A 24935-nucleotide genomic window follows, 5' to 3' on the forward strand; every position below is an offset into this window, starting at 1 on the left:
CAAACCTGTGTATGATAATATTAATTACGCGAAATCAGCCAGTTGCGCAGGACATATTATAGTGCACAAGCATTTGCTCAGATACAGGTGCACTCTCTATTCCTTAACTCTCTGCGCCCGATGGGACGGCAATCCGACACGACCGGAGAGAGGACAGGCGCAGTCCGACATTAACGTGCTCTCCGATGCACAGCTATCAATCACCACATTCCAGACAATTTGATGCAAAAAGTAGCCTTAATCATAGTGTAATTTTGTTTAATATATCTACTTATGTACAATTTTAAAATAACAGAGTAGACACGTGTCTAACCACGGCTACATACCTTTTTACGCAATACACAAATCTGTGATGAAAACCTGACTCAAAATTACCGATGACCCGAGGTCAGACCAGTCAGACTAATTCGTCATCAATGTAAATATTTTAATTGGCGGCAGTAATTAAATCACGAGCCCCTTAGTGATAGGGGCATACGTTTTGTGGAAACTTGGCAGCGGCGAGCGTGTGATAATGTCGGGGTTCCGTACAAACATTTTTTTTTCATTTTAAGAAGTTTTTTTTTCTGAATTAAAATTTACATTAACATAATTAAAAATATACAATCTAATAATGTATTTGTTATGTTTTGTTTTTACTTAATGTGGTACACGACTTATTATTTATTATTGTTTACTTTTGATTTAGGTATTACGGTTAATAGATTTGGAGGAAAAATACAAGCAAGAGAAAGTTCTATCAACTGTTGATAACCAGCTTTTTTTTATCTTTTAATATAAACATATTTTGTTTAGACTAGAAAATATATTTTAGGTACAACACGAATATGGAGATTAAACAATAGGTACAGTAAATAGATAGAGAATAGTCCAAAGTTTTTAAAATAATAAGATAATGGTTTACAATACCTACTTACATTTGTTTTATCACTTAAACATAAATTGAGGCGAAAGATCATAATCAAAGGTATTTTAGCGAATCAATTATCCTTAAAGTTTAGGTATATTAATACAAATTTAAGTACCCATACTATTAAAGGTACACATTAGGCATTATAATAACTTATTCAAATGCGTTAGGACTAAATTAAGTATTAAATCAATAGACACAAATAAACAAAGTTATACTCTATGTACGTATTTACATTTGATGGAGTTATTGAAGATATTTAAGGATTTTGGAGTCATTTAGTACTTGGGTCAGAAGCGTTGGGAGTCAATGTGACTTACAGAACGCTTCTTTGGCCGCCTGACAGTATATAGTTTTATAGTCTTTAATAGTGTATAGTTTTATATCTTCTTCCTGCCCTGTGCCCAGTTTTATTTGGGGTCGGCGCAATATGTCATCCTCTTCCATTTTTCCCTATCACTCGTCATACTGACACTCACTCCCTTCCTATTCTTGTCATCTTTCAGGCAATCCATCCATCTTTCCTTAGGTCTTCCTCTTCCTCTCCATCCATCTACATTCATACTTATATACCTATCATAGTTACAAAGAGTTTTATATCAGGTGGTTGTAAGATGCGCTTGTATGAAGGTAATTTTTTGCCATACCATATCATAATTGGACTTAGACATAATTAGCCACTATTTTTGTACCTATTAAAATATAATTATAATTGAATGTCTAAATAATTACCAAAAAACGTCTGATATCTGCTACCTTTCACCGCCATATCAGATATAGCTCCTATTTTACATTTCAACAGATAAAAAAAGAACATTTGATTATATAACAACAAGATAGGAATCAACAAAACATAGTCTAGTCTGTTATCTGTCACCTGTCATATGAGTCAACTGCCAGAGATAAGTACCTGATAGTTTGTCGTTAATTGCAAATTAACGCGACCCTGAAATTGATCTTTAGACTCTGTAAATACTGAATCTGTAATCACGCACACATACAAACTTTTAGTCGGCCGATAGTTGGTTTGGGCTTATAAATGAGTCATCATCATTTCCCGAGCCTTTTTCCCAACTATGTTGGGGTCATAAATCAGTATGGAGATGAATGGAAGTATACACGTAACAACGATCAGGTTTTGTTCGGGATCAGACCAATTTAAAACTTACTGTATTCACTATTGTCTAAAAAAATATTTTTTTCCTGCGAGTGGGCCGACAGTCGGTCAACTGTTTAGTTTGTGTGCGCGCAGGCTTAAGGTTTGTGTGCACTGAGGTGTAATAAAAAAGGATATAATAATATAGAAGGAAATGTGACGATTCCGTATCGAGGATTAGGCTGATTAGATTAAGTATGATACGATATTGTTAATTAGCTTCCTAAATATTTGCGAAATTAAATGACTAAAGGTAAAGTTTTGGGAAGAAGGAAGATTTTATCAAACGGATAATGAAATTTTATCACTTTATTTATTAACAAAATGAAATTACAAACAATTACAAAAAAAAGACTTTTAACACGGTTCAAGAAAATTTTAGGTACCCCAATTTCTTTCTAAACCTATGTCGAACGTCTATATAACTTTTTTGCAAAAACACTGTAAAAGCTTATAAAAATTGGTTCCTATTTTAAGTTTTTTGTATGATACAGAGTTGAACAGATCACAATAAATTCAGAAGGACAGAAAATGAAATTTTTACTACTTCAAAATGCACGAAAAACTTGAAAAGTACTTAAATGTAAATGTCAATAGGCAACTGAAAAAATATTCCACTATTACATTCACAACAAAAAAAACTTCCTATCTGATGTAACGCCACGATAACTTTTCAACCGTTTTAATATTCCGATAAGGGCCCCTAAAACTTAATTATCTATATCACAAGAATAGCACGCGCCGTAACAATGTTCCCGATATATAAAACGTACATACTTACATAAATAAAACGATTTAGTATACAATCTTCGTTTGCACTTATCATTTTGCTTAAAACCTCACCGAGAATCGCACCTCTTTGAGAATCGATACGAGAATCGGTATTTTATATTCGTTTTTTAATATCGATTATTTTGCGTTGCGATTATTTTTGTTTTTTTTTCTGCTTAATTTGTGTTTGTGTTTCACCTGTTTTTTTTGGGATAATGGCTGTTAAAATGACTTCGGTGAGTATTTTTTAAATTTATTTATTATTTTTCTGTATTTACAGACTATCAACTAGAGTTTATTTTGAAAACTACTGCATGTAGTTAGGCTAACAATCCTTTTGTAAAGTTTTTCAATGTATTTTCGTTTAATCTTCTTGACTTTTTTCACGTTGCCAATGACTGAAGTTTTTCGTCGATTTTCGTCAGGTAGTGTAATTTTTTTTTGGAAATCTGATTTAAAATACTACGGAAGTACCTACCTAAATACAGAGGATCCTATTTACTTTAGTATTGTAAATTACATACATAGCACTTTTACCTAGCAGTCAAAATAAATAATCAAATAGCCAAAATTTAACTTATCATAATTAAAAACGTGACAACCAATAATTAATCATTATTAAAAAAAAGCGGATCCTATTAACAACTTTATCTCCATCGCAGAATTAATTGGCAATTATTTATTTTAAGAATCACGATATGACCCAGTGCAAACTTTTAATACGATAAAAATTCCATATCTACCTCTTAACAACTATGTATACGTATAAATACTTGTATATAAATGTATTTTGTATACAAAAGTTCAGTTGGCGACAGTTTTGCTAGACTTATCATAATACAAACAAACAGATTTGTTTTTGTCTGCGTTTAATGCTTTTTACCTATAATTTGAGAGAATGTCAACAAACGTGTTTTGAAGAAATTATTTTGTTTTTTCATATTTTGGAATTCACGTTAAGTCGCTACCGTCTGTTATTTGTCATTTTTTGGCAGTCGTTACGGGTAATCAGAAAGTCTGCCAAGGTAACTGGGTTGAGGAGGTCAGAATTCAGATAGGCAGTCGCTCCATGTAAACACTGGTACTCAGCTGCATCCGGTTAGACTGGAACCTGACCCCAATATAGTTTTTGGGAAAATGCTAGGCTGTAAACCAATTTTCTCCCATCACCCATTGTTTAAAGTAAAATCAGCGAATCTGTCGATTGGGTAAGACACATTTTTGCATGGTATAAGTTGCTCCGCAGTGTGGGAAAACAATATTTGCGGGAACAACTTTAGTTTTAGTTTCCTATCCAGATTTGAAAACTATCTTCTCATTTTATAGTCTTAGGTGTTCTTAAACGCCACGAAAGATGGGCGTTGATGATTCGTAAGAATCCGGAGTCTAAAACACCCATACACCTCTTTTATGACTGTTAAATGACCCTTTTATGAATGTTATGACTCTCTGAAGTCGAGCAAAAAGACGCCACGCGAAAGCGAATGTCTACCGAGCGAAAGGTGAAATCTAGGTTCAAAGTTATTTACAGATAATTCTTTAATTATTCTAATTGGCATTCATTTGTGACTCACTTGATATAAATGTTAGTAACCTGTCCCTAATCTTCTCTCCTATGACCCAACACGTGGTAGTGGTATGTTGTAGGTACACTCGTTCGTAGGTGGGAGGGGATGGGGCGGAGCCAACAGCTAGATTTTTATACGGTTTTCTATAAGATACCGTCGCTCGCGCATCGAGGCTCCGCCCAACTTTAGGTAAACTCCGCCCAGATTGTGCTTAAGTACCTACAAGTTTATTTTATCAGTTAATTGGTTATGTAGGTATGTAGGTGCTTATTGTTCTTCGCACTTTAGATTTTAATGAGTATCTGATATGTAGTTATTTTCATTAATCATATTATTCTCCACCTTTATTACCTAAATTATTTATTCACAAAATATTTACATTAATTGAAAATAAAATAAACTTATATATATATACAACTTAAAACTAATACAGGGCATCAAAAAATTGCTCCTCATCGCTGTCACTGGGTAATGTACCCAAAAGACTGGCAGCATTGCCACGTTGGATGGCAATGCTCAACCTCTGTGCGAAATAAAAGCCAGCCTTTGGGTCCCGGGAAGTGTCAACCAGGCGCTGGGAAATATCCCTGGCAAGAAGGTGGGCGCTCGGACCCCACGGCATATTATTATTTAGTTTGTTTATTTTTTTTAATTACTTTAATTAGAACCTGCTTCCACTCACTTACTTATCTATAATTTACTTGAAATCGTATGAAAATAGCTTTTAACAACTTTCCTATTATCCATGTATTATTTACTAACTGGTTTCCTAAGATGAATTTCCATTAGGTAACTTACTATTGTACCTACGCGGAAAAGAATAGCCTTAAACCATGCCTGACTGGCTGACCTACCTGCCTTATGGCATCTTCGCTTGTCTTTCCTTCCGCTGTGACTTGAAATCACTGCAAGGTGCAACCTTTATTAACAATTTTCGTCTGTAAGAATCTCCTTCAGATTGCAGTGGTGGAAGTATCAGTAGTAGTAGAAATTCGTTAGTAGTAGGATTCTCGTAGAAGAAATACCAGTTTACTTTTACAGTTTATATTTAGCATTTATTTCTAGCTTCACAAGTCGGTATCATCAAAATCAATTACAAAATTATCACAATTAATATTGCTAACCAAAAATGCGAACCCCGACCCGCCAAGTCCCGTCTTTTATTCCCCTTCTTTTGTTTTTCTTTCTTTGAAGAAACCGGCGTTCCGTCTGACGTCAGTTGTCAGTTGCCAGTTCTCAAAACCTTTTATAATCGAAAGAGTATTTAAACACTATTAAATTGTAAAACCTTACACATCTAAGCACCTTACTTTCCCATTAACATGATCACGCTTTGAAACACGTGCTAAATGACAATCATTATTGTAATTCATATTCGTACTCCGAAACGGAGGTTCAAAGACTATCGAAGTCTCGGGTTCGATCCGGAGCGAAGCAGTTTGTGATATCGTTACAGATCACTGAAATACTAACATTGTATTACGTAGTACTTATGTACTTATTTAGTAAGTAATTGTACGTTTCTGTCGGTATTTGTCACAATAGGAGGAGGAGGAATAGGAGCACGTGGGTAAAAGGCATACGATTTGATTAATCATAAGTCTACTAAGGTTAAGAAATGCTTGGATTCGACAATCCGTGGTCATCTCATCATGACGAGTTCCTCCGTATTCCTGGAAACACGTTTCGGCTGTAATTTGAACCTCTCTGGTTAGGTACGGGTATTCAGAAGCCAGAAAGTCTTACAAGCAGTCTCACCTAGGGGTATTGAGCTGCCCGGGTAACTAGGTTTAGGAGATCAGATAGGCAATAGATCTATGTATGTATGTGTCACTGGTACTCAGCAGCATCCGGTTAGACTAGAAGTCTATACCAACATAGTTGGGAAAAAGTTTGCGGTTATAACTATGTTCGAGTACTTTCTGATAATTATAGTTACGAATAATCAATAGTTACAGGCATTATTTAATCAATAGAATATGACATCTAATCACGAATTGTAATTTATGTAACGTTATGTAAATACCTACATAATTTATGACCATTCACACGATTAGAAAATGTTCAGTCATTCTTGATCATGCCGATTCGACATGTAAGTAATACAAGAATTAGATACCGGTCTACTAATCTCTACTAATACTAATAAATATTACAAAGCTGAAGAGTTTGTTCGTTTGACAGCGCTAATCTCAGGGACTACGGGACCGATTTGAATACATTTTTCAGTGTTAGATAGTTCATTTATCGAGATAGGTTATAGTTTACTTTTTATGCGGCTGCGCGATGTCATTCGCAAGAGATGCGGTTGAAACCGCGGGAATCAGCTAGTTCATAATATTAATGCAAATCATGCGCCGAATTAGAAGTTTTCCATTCATCATTAATCTGAAACATTCACACTGATATTTTATCAAGGTTTTTATAGTTTTTGATATAGGTTGGTCCATTGTATGAATGCCGAGCACGTGGCGAGATCATGATTTATTTATTAATATTTAGGTATCGTAATATATTTTATAAACTCTGATAAATAACCCAGGTAGATCAGGGTACAATATTGGTGATCATTTCAGTATGTCATAATATAACAAGTTCCTATTTGTTTAGAAGGCACATGGTCCTATTTGTTGAAATAGTTTTGGCGGTAGTTAGATGCAGGATAAGTACCTAGATAGTTAGAAGTCAGAAAATCCGACCACCGGTCTTACCAAGGGGCATTTATAACGATTTCGGGTTGCCCGGATGAAATATAGCCCATGCTACTTGGGTAAAGTGTAGCTTTTCAATAGATAAAGAATTTTATAAATCGGTTCTGTAGTTTTAGAGCCTGAAAACCTGAAAAGCCTGAAAACATCCTCGTTATATTATTAGAATATTTCTTTTCAATTCATTTTAAAATAATCTCGTATAATAAAATAGGTAAGAGGGAAGTGTCTGATGACTTACGATAACATATTGATCGATCACATAGATAATATCAAAATATTTAATTAGCATGTCTTTTATAACAATGATATCTGATGAATATCGTGTCAGGTAGGCACTTATCTGTAGTAATTACTAGTTTGATTTTATCTAATGATAATTTATAGCACATGTTTTAATTAATGTATTTATTTTGCTAATTCAGCAAAAGGTTGTAACGATAAAATTCACTATACTTCCACTGAACTTTATTTAAGAACTATTTGTTGTATTGGGAGCCATAGAAAGGACATTGGTTAATTTTTATCCCGATGCGGGAAGTAGTTCCCTCGGGATAGGGGTGGGACTGCGGGGAACAGCTAGTTCGTACACGTTCCTTGTTACAAAATTTATTCAAATATTTAAGCGAAGTTTAGAATAGCATATTTTCCTAGCTTTTTCTCAGCTATGGTCTATCTAACCTCCTCAAACCAGTTGACTTTGGTAAACCTGGTTGTCAGACTTTCTGGCTTCTGACTACCCGTACCGACTGCCAAAGATACCTAGCAGTTTACAGTCTTTCGAAACACGGAGGAACTCGTCATAACAAAATGGTGACATATCCATGGACCGATCACGAGTTTTTCTTGAAGTTTAGAGTAACCCAATGATGAAATTGTAAAGATCGAGCACAAGTACTTATAATTCCATTGCTTTTTAACCCTTTAGATAAGCAAGTTAATAGTCACGCAAAAACAACTCTAAATGTTTTTTACCTTTAATTAGGTGTAATTTTAGCGACAAGTGATAAATATGGACCTCTAATGACCCGGATCAAGCAGTTACTTGTAATTATTTATAGGGGAATGGCCTTAAAACGTGTATTTTATACTTTGCTAACATATTTTAATATCTATTTTGTTTTATTATAAACTGGGTGTTGTCCACGGTTCGACCCAAGTTCCGAGGGAACTACTGCTTCCAGATAAAAAAAAGTAAGTAGTCTATGTCCTTTTTAAGGTTCTAGGCTAAAATGATGACGTAAAAAATTGTTAGTACAAAGTGTCACGAAGCAACCAAAATGAAACTTGGCACCCACACAGATAGTCTTGAGACTAAAAACTTCGCAGATCCCCAAGACACGGGAGTAACCGCAGGAAACACCTTGTCATGCCATGACTCGATTAGCTAAACCGTTTTATCTTTACTCTAACTCTGTTTTTCTTTATTAAGTTTATTGGATTCGTGAGATAATGTTGGTATGTCCAGAAAGTAATGTTAAAAAATATATATCTACCGGAGACGTAGGTACGATGAAAGGTGATTGATACACCCGTGCATCGTAGAGCACGTTAATGTCAGTCCTGCTTGTGATCTCTCTCCACGTGTGCTGGATTGCCGTCCCATCGGGCGCAGAGAGTAAAGGAATAGCGAATGCACCTGTGTCTGCGCAAATGCTTGTGCACTATAATATGTCCTGCGTAGCTAGGTAATCTCCTTAAATTAGAATCGCCGCCGTGGCCAAAATTAGCCTAGACAGACATGATTATTAAGATTGCACAACATTTCATTCATATATCTCCGCAAATATTTAGACAATCAACCAGTACCAAGTAGATAAACAATTGGAATTTTCAATCGCGTTTTCCTTGTAACACTTTCAAACGGTGTCGACCAAAACAATTATGTACTTCCACTACTCTTGCAAACTAGGTTATATCGACCACATAGTACTCGTTTAATCAGCAATGGACCATCTTCTGAGTTATCACAATTTATAGCTAAAAAGCCCTTCTTATCGGAGCTTGTTTGTATCGAATGAATTAGGTTACTACAGTACTACTTTGTTTATTTTGATTCTTATCTTGTTTACTATGAGGATAAGGGTATTGTTACACACGCATTTTTTTAATTAATTTGGCAATGTCACTATTGAATCGTAATTTCCAAAAATATATATATTTGATTCAGCGATTCATGATGATTCATTGATGAATTCCATCGTCAGTGTTACACAATTGTCAAGCAAGAAAATTACTGCGTAACTCAAGTAGGTATATTGGTTACAAAATCATTATTTTCTTGACCTTTCGCCATCCTGTTTAAACCGAATATTTGAACATAACAACATGACCCATCGTACGATTCATATAACCTATATTGGCTAAACAAATACACATGCCCTATTTTACAAGTAGCTTTTTATCATTAATTACCGATATTTATTGTTGAGTGATTGTCATAAATTATTGTTTTAGATAAAATAATTGTTTGGTTACAAAATAGCGGTCCCCTTCAACGGGTTATCGTATGGTAGCATTATGGCGCAAGTATTTTGTTTGTTTGTTTGTATGCAACTTGAATTGGGAGACGCTAATGGGATATTTTTAAGTTGGGACATCGGAAATTTAGACATTTATGAAATTATACTTTCACTGACAATTATGAATGGACTCTAAGATAAACAATACCGACACTTATTGATTAGAAGTGTTTTGTTGAGGAAATCAAGAGATGTGTTTACATGGAGTAACTTTTTTTGAAGTGGCTATCTAAGTCACTTTGCACATGGAGCTAAAGCAGCCATTGATTACATTGATTGATTGCAACTAGCTTTCAAAATAATTATTATGAAATATTATGAAATGGGATTGCACAAATATAGCAACATTATATTTATAGACGCCTCATAGAATCCTTTCAAATAGCTGATAGTCCTGCTGGGGCTGCGGGTTGTTCGAACGAGTTACCGCGGCCCTGGTACATAAAAGGCCTATGACGGAACACGACGGTTCAGTCAGGTCAGTCAGTAAGAGTCTGACACTCCCTCACCGCTGCTAACCCACAGCGGAATTTTTGACGTCGTTAAAAAACAAAAAAAATAGCTGATAGTTGCTTCGTGTGCAAAGAACCTAATTCTATTTATGAATTGGTACCTTAGGATCGTAGGAAAGCTACTCTTTTCTTAATTTCGAATTAGGATCCTTCTTATTGAATCTTTTTTATTTAGACTTTTCACTGACATTTATTGAATCTGATGCAGAAATTTCAATAAACTCTGGCGTGTTCATAATTTCAGATATCAAGTTTAAGTTTTCTCAATCTAATTTTACTTTTCCTTCCTTGTCCACAGCTGAACTCAATAGTGTGCATTCTGCTAGTGCTGTGCCTGGCGGTGCTCGTCCGGGAATCAAACGCGCGACCCCCGTGGCTGGCGCCCGGCAGCGGAGTGTTTACCGAGTCCGCTGAATGTCATACTGATGTAAGTGTTTTAGGTACTATTGCATCTTTTATAATGGTTAACTATTTGTTTCCCAAGATTTCACCCTGGTCCTGAGGGCACTCCATCCCGGACCCGGATAAATAGGTATAGCCTATATCAGCCGGAGATAGTTTGGCTTCACTTGTTGGTGAAAACAGTCCTCTTTATTTAGTACCAATACCTACATGTCGATTTTGTAGAAACTTGAAGTTAACTCAAGAGAATCTGTACTAGTATTATGAAGCTGAAGATTTTGTAAGTTTTTCTGAATGCGCTAAATGGAACTAGTGGTCCGATTTGAATGAATATTTCATGCTAGATAAGATTGAGAAGAACCCTAGTTAAAGCATCTCTATAGAATACATTGTTCCAACAAGTTTTACCTGGAAAAACAAAGCATTAATCGTAACTTACGAAAAATATATCTGTCTTATCCATATGTAACAAAGCATGTTCATTTGTTTTATACTTATTCAAAGTGTTTTGTTTTGGGTGCGAAATACAGATAAAACGAGACTGTAGTTAATTAGGTTAATTCTTATCCGGTTGTTTATAAGTTTTGCAATATAAAGTGGAAACTTTTTCTCTTCCTTGTTCTTGAGATATTTATACATACAAGTAAATAACGATGTGTCAATGACATTTATTTCTGTTAGCTTTAAATACCCAGTAGACAGGAACTCAATTCAACTTTGAATGAATAATCACGGTATGACTTTTAACTTAAAAAATCAGTTTCAAAATACAATACGATTAAAATTAATATGAACAAAACAATTAAATACTTATTTTAAGTAGTACCTAGTTTATTTAAGTAAAAGCCCTATAAAGATTGTTTTCCATTCGATAAGTTCTTGCTTAAATGGAGTCTAAGTAAAATTATCAGTTGCTTTTAAGTATATTGACAAATAGGTAGCTATTTCCCTAGACTAAACATGTCTGTAGGATCTTTATATGTTCGTTTATACTTACACCGGATTTGAAATCCTTTTTGTAAATCCCAGCTGTAAACTAAGTGTGTGTGCAAAATCTAAATCTCACGTACCAATCCTGAATTTAAAAAGGCTTATTTAAAAAAGTTTCCATTAACTAATTTCTATATCTTTTGTTACAGGATGAGCTACTAGACCTTTGCCAGAGATGCGCCAAGCTCACCAAGTCCAAACTGGCATATCCAGCATGTTGCTCCACAGATCTTCAAGCCAGAAAGTGGTGTTCTGACTACGTATATTTCGGCAGAGGTCAATATGACTTCTACTGACCAACAAATAGTCATTAAGTAGTCATAAGTTTGACTTTAGGAGTGGTAGATTGACTGACCTTTTGACAAAAGGTGAAGAAGGCGTTTTGCATTTAATTTAAGTAGCAACTTTGTTACTGATAATGTCTTCTTTTAAGTATTTTTTGGACGTAATGGAGGGCGGTCTTTGAAAATATTTTTGTGCTAGAATTATCTGAATAGCTTTTACTGTTACCAGAAAAATTAAGGCAAGAAACTAGGTGAAAATGTGTTTTATATATTGCGATTGGTCTTGACACTAATTTCGTTTATTTCTTGTTTGAAACTTTTCCATATTTTTTTCCTCAAATTGAGTAATTTTCAAGTCAAATGATATTTATAAGAATTTCTTTCAAAGATCCGCTATTCTAAATAAGTCCAAGTTTTGAAAAACTGCGTCGTCAGTCATACCGAACTAAATAAGTATGTATTTTATACACTAAAATGTAGTTATTTTTATAACAAATGTTGTACATAATTATAGTGAATAAGCTAGGTGTAATTTAAGAGAGAAGAAGCATTTAAATCGCATAGACAGACACACATACATAGGTACATTTTGAATTTATTGAAATATATTTCTCAATGTGAGACCATCTTGTAATAATCATAAGGATCAACTAAAAAAATGAGAACTTTCTTAGAAAATTTTCTTTTAACTTTCTACATGTTTTTAGAACTTTGCAACCTTTCACAAAAATTTACTGCCTGTAATGGTCTCGACCTGCATTGTAAAAATATTCCTATTTTGTTTTGAAGAGATTAATCAGCATAGTTAGAGGATGAGACATTAGTTAGTAAATATGTCTAGAACCGCTAATTACTGTTATGTATTACATATATCCGTGTGGTCACTGGACTAAACATTAATTAATATTAATTATCATTAAGCTAATTGGCAACCTTTGCGCAGCCGTGCGAATTGTGATTCATACACAAACATGTGATTTATAAACATGATTACTAAAATATGTATGTGAAACTAAAATTTCAAATATTTTAGGATTTTATTTTAGTTTTCACTAAAATAAACTACTTCATCAGATATATTGTTAAATAGAAAAAAAATGCGAAATTGAATCTGAATTGGATTCAAAAATTGAAGCTGTGATAAAAATGTAAATATTTCTTTTAATGTGTAATGTTGTAAATATTATTTATGTAAGTGTGCAATTTAAACGTCTGAAGTGAAGAAGTAACTAAGAATATAAGATTTTAAGTATCTAAGTAAATAAAGTAAAATTACTTTTTACTGATATGAATATCTACTGTTGTTTTATTTAGTTGTGAAATCCTTGTTCAGTGTTGAGTATACTTACTTTCATGTCTTCTTTCATGTTTAGTTTCCATGACTTTAGTTGGGTCTTGCTGTACCTAATATTTTGGGGTTAATTCTCTGCAAGATTTTGACTATTTCATGGTGTTAGGTTTTTTTCTCTGGATGTGTATATTTTTGAGCGTGTCAGTCATAAAATGAAACAAAACGACGATTAAAAATCCATAAATTAATTTAATAACACTATTCGACATATTATAACAAGTTTGTATGTACAAAACCTCATCTAATACCTTTATTAATATTTTGTTTCTATAAGTTTAGCGACATGTCGGAACTATTTCACTATTCTTGTGCATCTTTATAAAAAGAAAATAAAGGTCACTTTTACTAGAGAATTGGGACTAATGAATGCAGGTAAGAAATTTATTTTATCAAGTATGCTTACTTCAGAAAAAGTTGACAGTGATAGTTAAAATATGAAAAAAAGGAAGTTTCATATAAAAGTCAAAATAGTGAAATAATCCCCCACGTGTCACAGCACTCGCATTGAGCGCATCTCTAGTGCTTTATTTTATTTAGAAAAAATACGAAAATATCGGCGGGAAACAAGCATTGTTTTCCAATTAGAAAAATACAAAAATAAAATAAAAGAAGTGGATTTTATTTTCCAACTGGAAAACTGTTCGCCGACATTTTGTAATTTTTTCTCCCTGTTTATATTTACATTAGTACGACAGTTAAACTTATTTAAGTACGAAAAATTGTTTTAGTCTCACAAAGTTTTTTTTATTTAATCACGATTGTAGAATGGTTAAAAACCTAAAATCGAAGCTGTACGCGCCACTTGTAAAAACAAACGGAACTAATACAGAGTTAACATTTCAGACTATTATCACATTTACATCAACAAGGTTACAAACAAGTCGTGTTAAAGATACAAAATGTCACTAATTTGTAACTTAAAATACAAAAATGTGATTCGTTGTAATAAATCGTACAAAAAGTGTCAAGAAACAAAAAATAAAGTAAAAAAATAAATGCCGATTGTGCTACGGGCCATCGTTTAATATTAAACTGTGAACACATCTACTCAATTGTGCATAATTGCACGATTGCACAATACACTCCCTAATTCATCTATCTTTGGATAGTCTTAGGTCTTGCGACTAATATTTTTACACGATAAATGTAATTTACACTAAATTTTACAAAGATACGGTTTTAGCTAAAAATCAACTAATCTTTGTAGACATTCCCGCTTGGACGGATATTAAAATCTCTATGTGTTGTCGACCTACTTGAAGCTTTGCTGTGCATTTTCAAAATCTATTTTGTAGCTCAAAAAATAAATAAACGACACCTCTTCATAAACTCGAAATTGCTAGTCAATTTTGAGCTACAAAATACATCCAACTATTATTGGCTATTTCAATACTGTTTGCTCTCGTAAATATAAATTAAAAATTGTACTAAACTGAATAGATTTGGTATTAAAAACAGACTTCATAAGAGTGAATCTTTATAAAATTATTACATTCTTGATTCAACTGAATAACACTGCTAAATCATCCATATCAATAGGTAAAGAAGAAAACACCGTATTTTCTCTTCACAAAAGATTTCGTTTGTAAGATATTATCCACATCTGAACTAGATTGACTCAAATAGATCTACAATTGGTACTTACAATCTGCGAATCTCAGAAAATAGCGTAAAGAATCATTCACTAAAAAACTCAATTTAGAAACATACCTTACATTGAGTTCGAAGTTCATCTCCATACTTTATCTTTAGGCGAAATCTTTTGATAAAGACAATTATATCTTTTTGCGTCTTACACGTGATCAAGCGTAGACAGATACTTTATTTATCTTGATAACATAGATATTCGTAATAAATGGCGGACGTGCATTTTATCAGGTATCTTTAAAAATAATAAACAAAAAACATTGGATTAAAAAACATGGAACATGGATTTAAAAAGTAGTTAATTTTTACCACATTAGGTACAATGTATAGTTTAATCAGTGGGTACAATTTTATCAGGAAAACCATTTATAAATAATCATTAATTTTTAGACTGATTCGTTCAAGTTTCCTCCAGGAATTGCCGCAAATAAATATTCGGCTCCGGTCCAAAATAAAATTAATTTAGCATAAAATTCATACTAAACTGACAACTAGATCTTTTGGTAAGTTACATTTATATAAGAAATCTATTTTTATTTACACTTTATACGACAACCTTCTAAAATGTACAAATACCTACAGGATTATTCCAGCAATGTAATTTTAATAATTTTTTTACTAATCATTTGACGTTGATCACTTGGTTGTCCAAAGATTCTAAAATACAATAAAAAGTAGAAAAATAAAATACATTAATTGAAAGGAAAAATGCAGAGATATACATTAATTAATGGCAATTCAACAATTTAAATTAAATTACTTAATACAAAAACAACAAAATGCGATGACATTATTGATGCTAAAATAAATACAAAAAAGTTAGTTACCAGTTACTTTCAAGTACTTAAAAACAGAATTTCACAAAGCACCAAGATAATTTTGACATTTTTTTCAATTACACTGAAAACAATTGGAAAAAAACTTTTTCCTTTTGACAACCAATTAGTAATCACAACATGTCTTCGTTTTGTTTATCGTAAATTTCCTGTAATTTTTGTTGTTCTTTGACTTTTTTCATTTGAGCGTAGATCGAGGCTGCTTTGTAGTTAATAGGCCCGTAGTCTTTCATATCAGCGTCTGCGTAAATGAATTGGTCTTCGGGTCTGAACGGCTGAGAAACAATTGGAAAAAAAATCAGAATTTTTTCAGAAGTTCTAACTATACACAATAGATACAAAAAAACAACATACATAAAATATAATGGTAATATGTGTTAAGTGCACAGCTTTTTTACAAGCTTTTATTTTTTGAAGATTAAAATAAAAAGCCTTGTTTTATTTTAGTTTTTAGTTTGCGATTAGTTTATAAAAATGAATCGATTTTTTTAATAACCAAAAAATAAAATTTCGTGTACAGTGTCAATTTTTAATTTAAAAGCGATGAACTAAAAAGCGATATGATTCCGAAATGAATTTTGAAAAATAAATGTATTACCTTATTTTAAAATATGTACGTGTCACTCTTGGTAAAACGCTCCTAGAAGAAAATATAAAAACGTCACAACATTGCGAAATACATGCTTATTGGGACCTCATACATTTACAAAGAAAATGGGCATTTATTTATGAACCTCCTTCAAATCATATGAGCAAATTAAGTAGCAGAAAACTACAAATGAAAATGGACTCTATTCCCTAGCATTAAAGTTTAAAATAAGCAGTTTAGGTGGGCAGCAAATGAATATTGTAAATGTATGAGTTATAGGCAATTTTATTATTATTTTAGGCTTTTTCGTGGTGTCGGAAATTTCATGCTGTGAAAGCCAATTGTAATCCACTTACGCACATATTACCATCACGACATTTTATTGAAAGAGTTATCTTATGTTGTTTTATCTTTGATAATACTCATAAATAATAATTATCGGATCAAATTAGGTTGTAAATTAAAATTTACTTTAATAAATAAGTGTCTAATATAATATTTTATTTCATGATTAAGAGTTTTGATAATTTCTAGATAAGAGAGATTTGTCTTAAGTATTGATTATAATTATGCATTTGTCGATTCCGTGGACAGATTAACTTGACAATTGTTTTACTTATCTATATATTTTTAATAAGATTATCTTTTTAATACATCAATCAGAAGTTTAAGAGCCATTATTAATATTGTCCATAGAATCACTCTTAAAACTAAAAGCTTTAATAAAAACGTTGAAACTCACCTTTCAGACATCGATCTCATTGAATTTGAGAGTAGCATAGTCACTTCTAGGCTGCGAGTGACCACTTTTTCTCTGATTACTAGACATATTCTTATAGCTACTGTTAGTATCTTTGTTAGTACTATCTGAACCTACTGTATACGTATCATACAAATGTCTATTTGAATTGACGGTGTTTTTAAACTTCATATTATGATTACCTAAAGCTAAATCAGCGTACACTAACTTTTTTTGTTTAGGCTTGTCATCTTTCGTGCCCGAGTAATTCGAGCTGAAATTTTCGGGACCTAAGTTTCTCGTTGAGTTTGATATGTAGTTGCCTTTAAGCAATTGCAAGTATGACTTTCTTTCAGACTCATTGTATTCTGGTTCTGGGTAATCGGGTTTCTGATAGTTATCGTAAACGCCGACACAGGACAGCTTCTCTCTTAAGCTTTCAGACTTTTTTAAGCGGTTTAACTTTTGGCTGTTCTTTTCTCTCGTCCTGTTTAATGTTTTTGTGTAGTATTGTGCTTCTGACGGCTGGTAGATGAGAGGTCCTATAGTATTGTTGTAAGATCTCTCCTGGTCTACTGGGATGCGCTTGTCTACTCTAATAGGTTGGAAGTAACAAAAGCTATGATGTTTTTGGAGCGGTATTTGAAAGTTTTTCTTATTCTTCCCTTTGTTGCTTAAGTTTGTGAAGTGGTTACGTTTTTGCATGTACTGTTGTTGGAGTATGTTAGTATTCTGAAAATGAAATTAGTTTGTTAGTGATTAGCACACACAAATTAGCCAGAAGGAACATAAAACAGAAAAATGACAAATAAGCTTTTTATACCTGACCGTTATCACTATCCATTGTTATTGTACTTTGTACTGAATGACTACGTTTGACTACTGATCGCTTTGGTACCGGTTTCTCCGTCAATTTTGGTATTTGTAACGTCTTATTTGGAGGTATCACTTGCTTCTTTGGCAACCCAACTTTGTTTATACCCTCATCGTTCAATTGCTTCACCACAGACTTAACTAGAGAAGTAGATGGTAGTGTAATTGAGAGATTCCTTTTAGGAGTAGCTCCTATAATATTTGGTTTCGATAGATCAGGATTTTCATCATTACCCTTATCATCATCACTGTCTTCTTGTTCTATTTGTTCGTCAGTCTTACGCAATTCAAATTTTGTTTTAGAGATGTCTTCGGCAGATTTTGTTGGTCGCACAGGTGCGTCAATAGTATCAATGGATTTTGAAAATTTTGTATTAATCAAAGGCATAGAAAGATTTACGTAAACATGATCAGTTTTTGCAGGCGAAGAAAAAGGAGATATCTTAGTTCGGGGTGCTGGTACCGGTCTGTTTAGAGAAGTGGTTGATTTATTTAGTTCTGTTTCATCACATACTTGTATTGAATCTGTAAGGTTTTCAAATTGTTCTACTCCACTGATGTTAGATTTTACTTTAAGTAAAGACGGACAGTTTACATATATTGAATCTTCTGCAACAGGTGAAGGATTCTCATTCTTATTATTATTGATTTCATTGAAATTCTCTCCATATTCTGTGTTCGGATAAAATCTTTCGATATTGCGTTTTCTTACAACTCTCATTGATTGGAACTGAGGTGGCTTTCTTTGTATTCTCGTGTTTAGGGATGAGAATTTTCTTTTGTCACCTTCAGGGATTTCTTCATCTATCGTTGGGAATTGTTTTAAGTATGAAGGTTGCATTGGAGGCAAATAAGGGTTTAGTAAAACTGTCTGATGCAATGGATACATCTGCTGTATTGGCGATAATACTGGAATCCCATAAGAGTATTGTGAATTAGAAGCCATGGGATATCCTATAGCATTTTGTACAAATGGTGGGCAAACCAATCTTGGTGTGAACGATGGGTTAGTAGTCAATTGTTTTTGTAAAGCTTCAATTCCTTTCGACGTTTTTGGATTTGTTTCGACAACTCTAGGCTGTATCGCTTGTACAGGCTTTACATGCAAAATTATTAAACATGAAACAAAAATAAATGCAAATTATAAGTTAAGCAAAACAAACAAAATAACATGAATATTAATTGTAAGTGTTGGTAGTTTTATTAAAATGATTTTTCAGTTTGAGTATTTCAGTAAAACATTTATCCAAGTTTTAAGAATTTTAGCTCCCTCAGCTTTGCTGTTTCAAAAGGTGAGTTAGTGCTACTAACTTTACTGAAATACCAAACGAATTGTAGATGATTCTAGCTAATGATTTTCAAAATGATGTCCAAAAGTACCTTATTGGGGGGTTGTTGTAGTCCGTGGAACGGCAGGTTCTCATAGAGACCCGGGTTGTCCGCTCCAAGGTTGCCATTTGCCGCATTATCTACGCCATTCGTAGGTGGGCCTGTTGGAAATAAAAGCACTGTGAGAATTTTGGAAAGTATGATTTTGAGAATATTTAGGAAAGTATGAAAGTATAATTTTGAGAACCTTGGACTTGAAATTGATGAATTTGTAGTTCTTTTGTACTCTTGGTGTCATTATTCGGCTGATGAAATAATCAAGGATCATACCACTTCTTAGAGAGTAATAATTCGCCTTGCAATAGAGAAATGTAACGCCTAGCCAGCACTTGTAGATAGTTAAAACGATTCATGGTATGACCCGCGATTATGTTGATCCAAAATGATTTATTTTATATTTACACTTGTCAAAATTAACTTTTATTTTTATAGCTCTATTTATCTTCTACAAAACTAAAACACACTTCAAAACGGAAGCCAACCAAAGCATGCTCTACTCACTGTCACCTGGTTTCTTCCTCTTTCTCGTATTCCTCGGCTCTTCATCACTAAAAGGCTTAACTTTGGCACTAGTTGTGACTATCCTATCAGGCCTTTTGAACGACACAACTAAAAACATGCTCACATTGAAAAACATTGCAAAATAAAACGTGCTTTTAGCGTTGAAGCGTAACATGCGTGAAGCTATAGCGAATCGTGGGGAATTATATGTAGTTGCAGATTTATTCTGATGAGCCCATTTTGAAGTAGTTTATCAAAATGGCAAACAAAGAGTTGACTCATTGCTGGATCAATGGAACGTTATGGACAATTCTAACGGCATTGTACACTAAATTTTCGCGGCAGTAACAAAAATAATAGTAGCGACGAACGATGAAGTTTGTAATCTCAAAAAATATTGCACAATCAACAATGGGCTCATATGAATAACCAAAAACAGTGTGAGAAATTCCAATTAATCTAGCTTGTGGGTGGTACAGTTCATTCTCAAGCAATGTAAGTTAAAAGCAAAGATAAACAATGAAGAAGAATTGGAATGTTTCAGTGATATTAGTATAGTGTTCGGTGATAATGTGTGATACAATAATGCAAAGTAAAACAAAATTAAAGATAAGGCTTTTGAAGAAACAAAATTGAAGAATCTGATAATAATTTTGGGTGTTTTCAATATTGTTTCACTCATTATCGATAAAGAAATTCATGTTTTAAACATCTACCTCCTTCAGTCACGATAATATTAGGTTTTTCACTTTGAAACAGAGATCGTAATCTATTCTTATGTACGACATATCCCGGTTTATTCATATTGACTAAAGACATCGCCCGTTTATTACTTTTGTTAATCTTCTTGTATTTTCCACTATCGTCATCAGAATCATCACTTTTCCTTCGAAGGTTTTTAAATATACCCGTCACAACATTTTGTCTTGGCTTTCCATCTTTTTTAGAATATTCAACTTTAGGTGGAGATTTATCTTCAGGCTTATTTCTTTCTAGCAGTCCCAAATTTGATTCTTCTGTATTATTAGTTTGCAATCTCGCTTGATTTTTAGGACTAAGCGTATGGTTCGAATTAACATGTACTAATACGCCTGGTTTCAAAGGCCATTTGCTTGGCGTCACTACAGTTTGACCTTTATTGCTATCAGCTTTCGGTTCAGTTTTGGGTGTCTGTAGTTCTGTCTCTTGATTCGTTTCAGTTTGAGTAGTGTTTTGTTCAGTTGGTTTATCTTCTATTTTGTTCATTTCTAAGTTGTGCGGGTAACTTTGGGAGTCGACTAGTCTTGTTCTGTCTGATGTCTTTGGGCTAAACGATAGGTTTAGCCGAGGCGATAAAGCAGGCAATGCTTGTGATATTATAGACTGAGCTATCGACACCTCGTTAATACAGCTACCGTCAGGACTGAATTTGGAAATAAAAAAAAGAAATAAAAATAATGATTGAATATAAGCGGTGAAAGTGTTATAGATATTGATAAAACTAAAAATGTTTGTGTTTTGAATGTAAATATAGAAAACGATATCGACATAAAAGTTGACCTACTCGAGGTTTTAAATTAACTAAACCTAGTCTTAACAAAAGGAAAGATTAAAGTATATTTCTGCATTAAATTAAATAAATAATCTGAACAATACTTTTAAAAATTACCAACGAAGTAAATAAAATAAATAGATAAGGTTTATTCTATATACGTAAACTACCTACATAAATAACAATAGAAAATAAATATATACAAACAAATTAATTGATTACCAAGAAGAATGCTTTCCAAGTCTCAGATCATGCATCACTCAACAAATACTTGTACAAAAAATTTTGAAAAAATTAAACTACATCAAAATTTTCTACTGTGGTCACACTTTACGCCAAAAATTCAACTAGCCAAACAGCTGCATTAAATAATAAGAAAGCATCCTCCAGCTAAAGAAAATATTTTAATTTTTTTTATAAATTATTTTTGTTAGCATTTTTTTTTTGAAAAAGTACCTGAAGTATTAATTGTGGTCAATCTGAGAACATCCGGGGTAAGAGCGGTTAGGAACCTACACATTAATTATTATTATTAATAATTAAATAGTACACAATAATACGATAATTATACATATATTTTTGAAATCAAGTGTTATTTTGTCAAGAGTAATAAAATAAAAACATGCTTCTAATTTTTTTACTATCAAGCTCAACTTTGCTGCTAAAACTCTGCTGACTTTATGATTTGACAGCTAGTTTCATCAATTTTGATTGACAGGCCACAATTTAAATTGGGTTAGTACCGGAACCCGATCTCTCGAGGAGACCCGATTTATTTTACACCTATTGAAAAACAATCAAAGTTAGTTTCGGGTCCCTCCGGGGCGGGAACCCCGGGAATCGGGCACTCATCCTGATATATCGAAACGTTTTTTTCAGATGATTTTAATATTGATAACATTACTACGCTGTCAAACCATATATTTTTATTATTCAATTAACCAGCACATTTTAGCGCCAAAAGACTCTGAAACCAAAACTATCAGCCGTTGGTCCAAGCATAATTATATTATAGCGCTTCACTCAAACTCAAACTTTGACCTTGGGAACGTCCTTGACCTTCTAATGATAGGGTCTCGTCATGGGCACAACTACTGGTGACCTTGAGGGAGGCATTGACAATGTATGCCATGAATCTGCTCGGACCAATGGCGTAGCTGCAAAATTTTTGTAATTTTTTTATAAAAATTAATAATAATAAATGTTTTTTTTCGTTTTCATAACTTATAAAGTATAAATATATAAAATATAAAGGAATCTAAATATACATAAATAAAACATATTCGAAAAAATATTTTAATGTGTGAAGCTAAAAGGATAACATTTTTTGGCATCTATCTATAGGTACTATTTGGTTTAGAATTTAAATAATAAAATTAAATTGGGGAACTACACTTTTTTCAATCTAAAAAATGGGTTTTTATTGTTAGAAAGTTTTTGATGAATTAAAAAATAATTTCAAAATAAAAAATAGACGAAGAAGTGATAAATCAAAAATATTAAAACTTTCTAACAATACCTAGATCTATAGAGGTTTATAAAAATGACTAGTACTAGACATTCTAGAAGAATAAAATTAACAAAAAAATAAAAAACTTGAAAAGAAAAAACTTACTTCTCGCGCTCCTCTAATTCGACGGGATTATTGTCTATATGTTTGTATGTTAGTCGATGTCGTGTTTAGTAGCAGCATCCGGGAAAGATAGGATGAAGAAAAAAATAAGTTAGTTTTTGCAACACAAAAGAAAAACAACGAAAAACGCAAAAAAAACTTCAGTTACATGATAACGAAATGACTTATGTTAATGGCAGTTTTAAAATTACAAATGAATTTGAAAAATATCATGATATTATAGAAACTATGGCGAAACAACATTGATCTTTCTGTTACAATGCTTGAATGAGAAAAGATGATATTTAAAAAACATGTATTAGTTACTGAACATTTAGATGTTTATATTACAGAGGATATAAAAATACAACACTAAAAGAATCAAGCAAAAATTCACCATCAGTCTTTACTTAAGATTTAAGCACGTTTTTTTATAAAGCTTAGTAAAATTATTTTTCAATTTACAGTCATCTTTTTATTCAATATTTAATCGTAACTTAATGGTTGAAGTAAAACAATAAAATACGATGAACACCTTTTTATGGAATCTACTTGTGACTTTGAAACTCTTTTTTTTAATTCAACAGTGAAAACTTTCTTTTATCCGCTTAAACTACTTTATACTACGTGCAAAATATTTTCAAAACGACTCCTATATACAGCTTCCAAAAATTACAAATTTAAATATTGATACAGGTCGTCAGAAAGACTAACAATGGTATATTGAAGTACTTACACTTAGATTTGGCCCTCATTCGTCGGCAGATGCAAATGATGATGATGCAGAGTATAACGGTGATGACAAGGATAGCTAGGGCTATCCCCCCAATGAGGATGAGCTTCTGTTGGTCACGCCACCAGACTTTTGTACCTGGGGATTAAATATATGAGTTAAATATGTTTAATAGATGGAGGGACTTTGTAATCACCATCCGACTTTAAGGGATTAATGTTTTTTTGTTTGGGAAGATGACTTTGTTTTATAGTAGCATCATTATTTGGCGATGTGCGACAAAAAGTGACGGATGTACTCATGGGCATGGGACATACAAAATGTTGATTTACTTAAGAACTAACTTTGATCTTACTCTGTAATTGGTTTATGGGTAAAATATGGCTTGAGTGAAAAATAAATGTTTTCAAATATGTGTTTTGATTTGTCAAAGACGAAAAAAGAGAAAAATACACAAAAAAGGGAAAAGAAAATATTTGAATAGTATCAACGAGGGAATGGTGATTACAAAACGCTTAAGCATTTGTATCGAAGCCATTTATAATTTTAAATCCTAATGTTAATTAAAAAAAAAGAAGTAGTAGTTTGGGCCGAAACGAAGATTTTGTCATTTGAATTTTGAAAGTATAGTTGTAATTAAATGACGACGAAAACCAATGTGCACGAAAGCGCCAATCAGCATCAAGCATATAATGCCGTGTTGTTAAAAAAATATAATTCATAAAATCCACTTTCTTGTTGAATGTATTGCATAAATAAATATTTTTTGTTTCTGTAACCATTGAAATAAAAATAAATGCTGCAATATTGCCAATAGCCAATTTCCCATTAGACTTACCAAAACTTTCCAAGTTGGCTGCAAACCAGAAAATTTCATTTACTACAGATTTTGTAGACACCACTATAATTTAATATTATATTATACCACTATAATATTCAGTAATGATACCATACTGATATTTCTAAGGATTATTCTGCCCAAGATTTTATTTTACTCTACTTAAAATCTCATAAAAACCCCATGAAATCTTTGTACTCACCCATAACATCCCTCTCACAAGCCCTGGACATGCCGACACTATTGTTCGCGTAGCAGAGATAAGTTCTGTAGACCTCGACGCTGGAGCTCAGACGAAGGTAGCTGTGTATGCCTTGCTGCCAGATCTTCTCATCGGTCAAGCTGTCGTTGTCGTTCTTTAACTTCCAGGAGAAAGAAACCTGGGAAATATTAAGATAATCTAAATTAGTGACAAGTCTCCTAGATTTCAACTGAGTTTTTTTTTTAAATGGGATTACTAGTTCAATACATAA

The 24935-nt window shown here is 32.8% G+C and overlaps 2 protein-coding genes across 24 annotated transcripts in view; one reads left to right on the forward strand and one right to left on the reverse strand.

Moving 5' to 3' along the window:
- The first annotated feature begins 2852 nt into the window (after positions 1 to 2852).
- On the forward strand, positions 2853 to 13115 carry LOC110377859 (uncharacterized). The gene is made up of 3 exons (XM_021336896.3): positions 2853 to 3073; positions 10446 to 10574; positions 11689 to 13115. The coding sequence occupies exons 1-3, from the start codon at positions 3053 to 3055 to the stop codon at positions 11833 to 11835; spliced, it is 297 nt and encodes a 98-aa protein (XP_021192571.3). The 5' UTR covers positions 2853 to 3052; the 3' UTR covers positions 11836 to 13115.
- Positions 13116 to 13343: 228 nt separating this feature from the next.
- Positions 13344 to 24935, reverse strand: part of Nrm (neuromusculin) — a 423138-nt gene continuing 411546 nt past the window's right edge. For 3 of the 23 annotated variants that reach the window (XM_064042324.1, XM_064042320.1, XM_064042322.1), the window contains 10 exons: positions 24665 to 24842; positions 24463 to 24480; positions 23628 to 23762; positions 22895 to 22928; positions 20465 to 21150; positions 19749 to 19856; positions 19239 to 19348; positions 17809 to 18954; positions 16989 to 17717; positions 15795 to 15932 (listed from right to left, as the gene is read on the reverse strand). In XM_064042324.1, coding sequence (XP_063898394.1) covers positions 16992 to 17717; positions 17809 to 18954; positions 19239 to 19348; positions 19749 to 19856; positions 20465 to 21150; positions 22895 to 22928; positions 23628 to 23762; positions 24463 to 24480; positions 24665 to 24842 — 3141 coding nt within the window. In that variant the 3' untranslated portion in view covers positions 15795 to 15932; positions 16989 to 16991. Of the gene's footprint in view, positions 15933 to 16255; positions 16298 to 16988; positions 17718 to 17808; positions 18955 to 19238; positions 19349 to 19748; positions 19857 to 20464; positions 21151 to 21735; positions 21792 to 22320; positions 22437 to 22894; positions 22929 to 23627; positions 23763 to 24462; positions 24481 to 24664; positions 24843 to 24935 lie in introns of those variants that run through there. The other 20 variants (XM_064042325.1, XM_064042323.1, XM_064042321.1 and 17 more) reach the window with 19 other exon arrangements.

This window comes from Helicoverpa armigera, chromosome 28 (assembly GCF_030705265.1).
Source record: "Helicoverpa armigera isolate CAAS_96S chromosome 28, ASM3070526v1, whole genome shotgun sequence".
Taxonomy (NCBI): Eukaryota; Metazoa; Arthropoda; class Insecta; order Lepidoptera; family Noctuidae; genus Helicoverpa; species Helicoverpa armigera.